The 6,312-nt window shown below is 37.6% G+C and overlaps 2 protein-coding genes and 1 long non-coding RNA gene across 8 annotated transcripts; 1 reads left to right on the top strand and 2 right to left on the bottom strand.

The window, feature by feature from the left end:
- Positions 1-1,278: 1,278 nt before the first annotated feature.
- Positions 1,279-3,631, bottom strand: LOC107226433 (activating signal cointegrator 1 complex subunit 1). Of its 5 annotated transcripts, none has more exons than XM_046732129.1 (7): positions 3,504-3,631; positions 2,901-3,246; positions 2,696-2,805; positions 2,309-2,624; positions 1,952-2,115; positions 1,541-1,668; positions 1,279-1,446 (listed from the first exon to the last, which is right to left on the bottom strand). In XM_046732129.1, exons 2-7 carry the CDS (start codon positions 3,122-3,124, stop codon positions 1,333-1,335), a joined length of 1,056 nt encoding a protein of 351 aa, XP_046588085.1. In that variant the 5' UTR covers positions 3,125-3,246; positions 3,504-3,631; the 3' UTR covers positions 1,279-1,332. The 5 variants fall into 5 exon arrangements, with proteins under 5 accessions (XP_046588085.1, XP_046588084.1, XP_046588086.1 ...); XM_046732128.1 differs by having other exon boundaries at positions 2,901-3,249; positions 3,504-3,618; XM_046732130.1 differs by lacking the exon at positions 3,504-3,631 and adding an exon at positions 3,341-3,424 and having other exon boundaries at positions 1,279-1,463; positions 2,901-3,249.
- A 3-nt stretch (positions 3,632-3,634) lies between these two features.
- Positions 3,635-5,024, top strand: LOC124293064. The gene is made up of 2 exons (XR_006902973.1): positions 3,635-3,775; positions 3,862-5,024. It is a non-coding gene; the product is annotated as an uncharacterized LOC124293064 (long non-coding RNA).
- Positions 4,159-5,892, bottom strand: LOC107226435. 2 transcript variants are annotated; one of them, XM_015667247.2, is made up of 3 exons: positions 5,482-5,892; positions 5,107-5,396; positions 4,159-5,026 (listed from the first exon to the last, which is right to left on the bottom strand). In XM_015667247.2, exons 1-3 carry the CDS (start codon positions 5,774-5,776, stop codon positions 4,964-4,966), a joined length of 648 nt encoding a protein of 215 aa, XP_015522733.1. In that variant the 5' UTR covers positions 5,777-5,892; the 3' UTR covers positions 4,159-4,963. The 2 variants fall into 2 exon arrangements, with proteins under 2 accessions (XP_015522733.1, XP_015522732.1); XM_015667246.2 differs by having other exon boundaries at positions 4,159-5,396.
- Positions 5,893-6,312: the final 420 nt, after the last annotated feature.

The raw sequence follows: 6,312 nt of genomic DNA, 5'->3' as shown, positions 1-6,312 counted from the left end.
ATATGGTTTTTTCTGCGTACCGACTTTACATCGACTGGCATTTTGCCATACAGGTGTGTAACTACGGTTGCCTAAGTTTAGAGGCTAAACGAAGCCTCCAAACGGTCAGCAGAAATCAGTTCACGAGTTTAAGGTGAATTGCTTGTAAGCATGTGCCAGACAAATTCATCTTGAAGTATCAATCGGAAAATAATATTACCTATAGGTATAATACGCCATAACTCTGCATCATTGGAAGATATTGTAGCAATAAAATTAGGTTTCCGAGCGAAAATAAAATGGTCAAATAGGTGAAAATTAAAATGCAGAGAAAACACTATTTCTTTTACAATAACAAGACTGTTTTTTTTTTTTTTTTGACGCAGCGAGCCAATTCATATGATAAACATTTGTTGCCTTTTGTACATCAGTTATCTATGATGAATACTAGATCAGAAAGGGGAACCTAAAGGGTGATTTCACCTTTTATAACAATATTATACTACTTGCGATAAGTATTCAGGTGGAACTGCTACTCTTAACATTTTAGCTTTTAACAATAACAACAGCGATATTAAAGACGTGCCGAATATTGGGAATGCGTTGTTAAATAAGAGCCTAGTTTTCTGTATATTCCAACCCCCGTCTTTGCCTACTGTAGCAAGGACTGGTATTCCAAGAGCCCGCCTCTCTCCTTTGCGGGATTAGCAAAATGTTTTGCACCTTTACTATACAAATAAATATGGAAGAGAGATTTGAATCACGCTTAAACAGCATGAGCAATATTGGGAGTCATGTTCAGTGATGATGGCGTCGATATCGCAAAATCACAAATTCCATCCAAGTATAATAACAATATGATCCTGGTGTTTGTTAATTAACATTATACTAATTTTTCTCATACTTGCACGTAAGCACGCTCTGAAATATATATATATATGTATACTCCGAGCAGTCACATTGACTACAGTCCCTTGTTTTGTAGAGATTCTACATCATTGATGTTGCACCAGTAGCGCCACTCCGACGTATTCTGTGACGTCGTCATAGCATCAGCCAATCAGGGGCTGTTCAGGCTCACGCACGTTCCAGCGAAACTTATTTTTAATAATCATTCATCAATAATAAGATATATTTTACTTGTTTTCACTCATCGTAGTGAATTTCTAATGCTAAACGGAAATTATTTATTACAATAGTACGTCTGTAGAAAAATCATGCAACTTCCCTACTGCATTTCATTCGTTACTTATGACATCGTTTGAATTTCAAAGTTATCCTATCGACTTAAAATTCAGATCTTGTGCAAAATTCAATTTATTTTCAGCCTTACGAGCAACAACATTTGTGTTCTTAGCAAATAATGCTTCCAGTTATTTCATAATATCCGTTGCTGGATTGGGAATGGAGCTGAGATATGTGGATGGTACTTAGCATAAATTCACCAAACTTCGTATCCTTATGAGCCTGTGAACATGCAAGTCCTTTAAAATGTCTCTTATTTGTGAAATTTGCATATAATTCATTAGATTCTATCTGAGTAGGATCACATTCCAAATACCTTTAGTATTTTTGTTGCATCAAATGTCTCTCGTTTTGCTCCACGTCGTTCATCTTCAGGTATCCTGAATTTTGTGTTCATCAGTGTTATATGCAGGTTCACTTTATCTGCATCTTTTCTGAGGAAGCCTAAAATACAGGAAAATATCGGATGAGCCCAAGATAAAGTTGTAGAACATGCGTGAGACCTTCATTTAAATTAAAAATAAATAGTTTGCCCATAATATGAAATGTTTTTGTCATTATTCTAATTAGTTTTAGAGGTACTTGGATTGGGTTCATAATTTCACTACCGACTTCTAGCTTGTATCCGGTGAAGATCGGACTTCGAATTCAAAAGGCAATAACTGGTGGCAGAATGTAATTATTCTGCTTCACTTAACCCAAAATGTTGTGTCCAACTATTCCTCACCAATGTCGAAAAAATAATCCGAAATTTGATCAGCTATCTCCTGCAGAACATTATCCTTACTGTATACTTTGGCATAAAGTACATTCACCTCGGCAGGATCATCATTCATATAATCGACTCCTTGCACAGTTAATAATAAAGGTCCATTTTTGAGAATAGCGGGCCTAGAATACAAAATTTCTGATTCATCTGACGACAAAATCTATTAAATGACTTTGCGTTCGATCAAGATTTGCTGTACTAAATTTCTGTTGTTCGGAAAAATAATTGCATTTGATAACAAATAATTTCAGCGATTTGAATATAGCTATGATATTTCTTTGCTTCATCACATTAGTTGATTGGAAAGTCACCTACGCAATTATATTTTCTTTGCAATGTTCTAACGCTCTCACAGCTTCTTCTCTCTCTATGCTGTCGACCAAAACCAGCATGCCGATAGTGAGATGCATCTTCTTTGGATTTTGAAATATTTCTTCTTCGACACCCCTCATCGGCTCGTTTGCAGCCAGCACTGACTCCTTGAATTTTTGGAATCCGTTTTGAACACTTTCACAGTTTGTGGGTATGGATATAAAATGAGTGTAGTGCAACTTCTTTCTCGATGTTTTTATCAGATTGTCAATTCGCTGGCGAGCCAAAATAACTTTCTGGCGTGTCGGACCAACTAGAACTAGAAGTAACGAAACATTAACGAAATAATTTAGATTACATAGGTGCAAACTAGGTAATTTATTTTTTCACCAATGTCTCCATTCTGGCCTAATTTTGGGATTTGAATGGATGTCGACGTCTCTGTTTCTAGTCTTTTACGGGTCGACCCTTTAGTGCCGATCACAAAAGGAAAAAATGGCCTGAAAATAGAAATTTCATTTTATCAATTATCGGAAAGTAAACTTATACGCACCCCTCAGCAAGGTTTTCTTTATAAATCCATTGGAGCACTTACTTAGCGAGATAAAAGGTGTGTTTAAATCTGCCATTGTAGGGTTGCACATCAAACTCTTCGCTGGCAGAATCCTCATCGCTGTCGTAATCATCTTCTAGATACATCGATTCTTCCTGATAAACAGCCGTGCCACGATCTTTGGACCATACACCACTGTCACCAAATCTATAACACCTTCCGTCAATCCAAACTAATTCAGGACGCAATGTGCTGTTATTGTCCATTATTGAAATCGATATTTGAGAACACCTTCTTTTTTTCCTTATTCCTCTAGTTCAACACCCCTTGTTAATATACCGTCCTGGTACCAGTGGTGTCTCTGTACCTATTGGTACTATTGGTGTCTCTACTGACAAAAATAATTGGTTCAGAGTTGAATTTGCAGAATTGAAAAAAAGGTAACGAAGAGCCAGACTTAAAAAAATTGCACCATCGCTTACCGATTAATTCGAATCAAATGTAGAGATGTATTTGACAGATATTTCATAAAACCACCATAACCTCTACGCTTATTCGAATGACAGCTGATAACAAGCAATGGCAGAAGATGAATGAACACATCTAGAAAAATTTCGACGATTGTTGCTCTTGATCTGTACTTACCTGAATTATAATGCGAAGCGATGTTTGCTGGGATTTAAAACAATGAGACTAACTATCGGTGAGATTTGTTCCTCACAGGGATAGTCAGAATTTCCTCGATAAAGAAAATATGTTGAATTCCGGAGAGGTTATGTTTCACGACCAGCATGTTGTAGATGGTAGGGAACTGGGCTTATTTGGCTGAATCGATCTGCAAGCGGCTTGTGTGTCGGGATCTGATTCTGGAAAACTGCCCTGCCAAGATAAAGGACAAATTGATCCTGAGAGGAGAGGTGCTTGCATGAAATGAAATTAAATTCAACAATACGTCTCCCGTCATTCCAAGAGAAATGATTATTGAAGTCTTCTATGCTTTTAGAAATGACACGGATCACTTAGAATCGGTCACTCATCTAGGTATGGAAACATTATGGGACAAAATGCTTGAGCTATTAGCGAGGAAGTACGAATCAGGTTCACTGGCAACCCATGGATGTTTCAAAAGTCAATTTCAAAGCAGAGATGATTTTAAGGTATCCGACAAAGCTGCCAGATATGTTTAAGTGAATTGTGTCATTGAGACAAACACACAGTATTTATAGAACAAGAATAGTTTCGTAACAGGATTCGTGAAATATGCTTCACGCAAAACATGAAAAAGTTACAACTCCGGCTGTTATGAAAATAATAATTTTATTCAAGTATTGTTTCATATTGCTTATAGTACAATTTGACCTACACAACACAATAGAGGAGATCCATTTTTGAATTCTTTTTGCACATGATTGGTTATAATTTAAATATCTTCATAATAAGGGTCGTTTCTTTCATTTTCCTACAGCTCAGAAGAATTTTTCATTCTACGTGTAATATTCACTGATGCTATGCAATCATATGAATTAAATTTGTCACTCTTCCAAGTAAGGTTGTCCAAATTCACCGTGGCACAGATAATGACAAAGCTTTGTGCACTTCTTTCTGTAAGGCACATAGGCAATGTGGATCCTAAGATATCGAAGGTTTTCAACCTTCACCGAAAGCTTGGCTACCATAAGCATCACTCACAATGATATCAAACCACTTAGGATCCAGCCTGTGATAAATGTTATGGTATGAGATCGTTCAGAGTAAGAATAGGTGGCGAATTGTCAGCACAGACTTTTCGACCTCTTAATTTCAATTTCAGTGCAACCTAGAACCATGCAAATGTCGGCCAATCCTCCCAAACATTCAGACAGGTTTCTAGAGACTGTCTTTATTTAGCCAAGATATGGCATATTTCAAACAGCCACTCAATATGTCCAGAGTACGAAATATCATTTGTTTACAATCGCACAGTGTACCACATTTAAATGATACTGCGAGAAATTCGTAACACAAGTTGGGCTTCAATTTCACGTACGTCATCAGAACCTGTAGCTTCGAGTTTAATTGTCCACAAAATACGTCTTCAGGGTCAGCAATGTCTAGTATTTCTAAAATTATTTAGAGTAGATAGTTTCGAGATTCCTGTCAGTGTAGCCAAATGAGCATCGCTCGTATCGCTGTCAAAAAAATGGAAAACTCTTAGGTCATTAGTCACTACTTCTGTCCTGACAAAGGTAAATGAAGGAATATCATTTACAGGTTCATCCAATTCTACTTTTGGCTCCAGCAGTTCTGTCTTGACTGCTAATGATTCTTCCATGTCTATTTGTTCTCCTTCATCTTCGTCAACTGGCTCTTCTTTTATACGAACGAGCTTTGGCTGTTCCTCTGTTTGCATGCGACACATTCTCTTTGGTAACCACTCCTCATCCACTTTACATTTCATATTTCTCTTTCTGCCTCTTCTGCTGCCTGTAAGGAAAGATCCCTGCAAGTTGCATGACGGCACTGCAGTTTTCTTTAGATGCCTTCTCTGCGAATGAACGCCTGAAAGCAAATAAAAGACAAGTAAACGCGAAAACGAAGGCATTGACGACAGATCTGAACAGATGAGACTAATCCCAATCCTCACTCTGGAAGCAATAGTCATTCTTGACGAAGTGCAAGGAGCAGACTCGCATCCATGACGAAGCTTCCCGTTCCATTTTCAATATTTTCTCCCATGCTCTACGACGGTCAGTTTTCTCCAAAATACCAAATTCGTTAGGAAAATCTACAAATGTTTCGTTGGGTTTAGGGAACAAGTGTAATCTAACAGTCCCGTGTACGGAGGCCTTGGTTCTGCACCCGCGAACGGAACAAGTTACGTTGCTTTTCGTAATGCGTAAAGGGAATCGCATTCCAACTTCATTTGCGTCTTTGTTCATTTTTGGCCAACAACGTTTTAGTTTTTTTGTTTCTAGTTTTATTTCGTGAATACGTAAGCAGAAATCACCGTCGTTGCCTACATTAGACCTTTTTTAGGTTACACGGTTTACACGTGCTCCCATTTTACTCACTTGCATTAGTTCAAAATTCTGCCGTCGATCATTATGTTCTACTTGACCGACCGATGTTCCACTTACCGTAGACTTTTGGGCCTTTGTCCGATAATAAAGGTGTCTGTTTTTTCTGGGACAGACTCACAAAACATATGATAATTCAAAGAGTTTCTTTTATCACTATGTAGTAATTAGTCGATTTATTTTATTTTCTTGTTCAGATTAAGCAATTTGTACAAGTTGCATAGTTGTCACACTGTAATGCCGGTAATACCACTTACTTAAATTCTGTGAGATGGCGCTAATGATCAATTCAGTGGTATCCCAGCGTCGCGTACACGGATCACTTTTGAAACATCGGGACGCACTCGAAGAGTCGACATGTCTCTTTGTAAAAAATGCAATCCTATCTGTGATTGCAA

The sequence above is a fragment of the Neodiprion lecontei genome, chromosome 2 (assembly GCF_021901455.1).
Source record: "Neodiprion lecontei isolate iyNeoLeco1 chromosome 2, iyNeoLeco1.1, whole genome shotgun sequence".
Lineage (NCBI taxonomy): Eukaryota > Metazoa > Arthropoda > Insecta > Hymenoptera > Diprionidae > Neodiprion > Neodiprion lecontei.
The sequence above is the reverse complement of the archived record's forward strand: the minus strand, read 5'-3'. Positions and strand labels throughout refer to the sequence as shown.

Bases quoted from the DNA above. Each gene is read 5' to 3' on its own strand.
- LOC107226433 (XM_046732129.1), bottom strand. From the start codon at position 3,124: ATGGACAATAACAGCACATTGCGTCCTGAATTAGTTTGGATTGACGGA. The intron at 1,669-1,951 runs GTGAGGAATAGT...CCTGTATTTTAG, and splicing joins GGATTATTTTTTCGACATTG to GCTTCCTCAGAAAAGATGCA. The intron at 1,447-1,540 runs GTATTTGGAATG...GCATGTTCACAG, and splicing joins ATGCAACAAAAATACTAAAG to GCTCATAAGGATACGAAGTT.
- LOC107226435 (XM_015667246.2), bottom strand. From the start codon at position 5,776: ATGAACAAAGACGCAAATGAAGTTGGAATGCGATTCCCTTTACGCATT. The intron at 5,397-5,481 runs GTGAGGATTGGG...ATTTGCTTTCAG, and splicing joins GAATGACTATTGCTTCCAGA to GCGTTCATTCGCAGAGAAGG.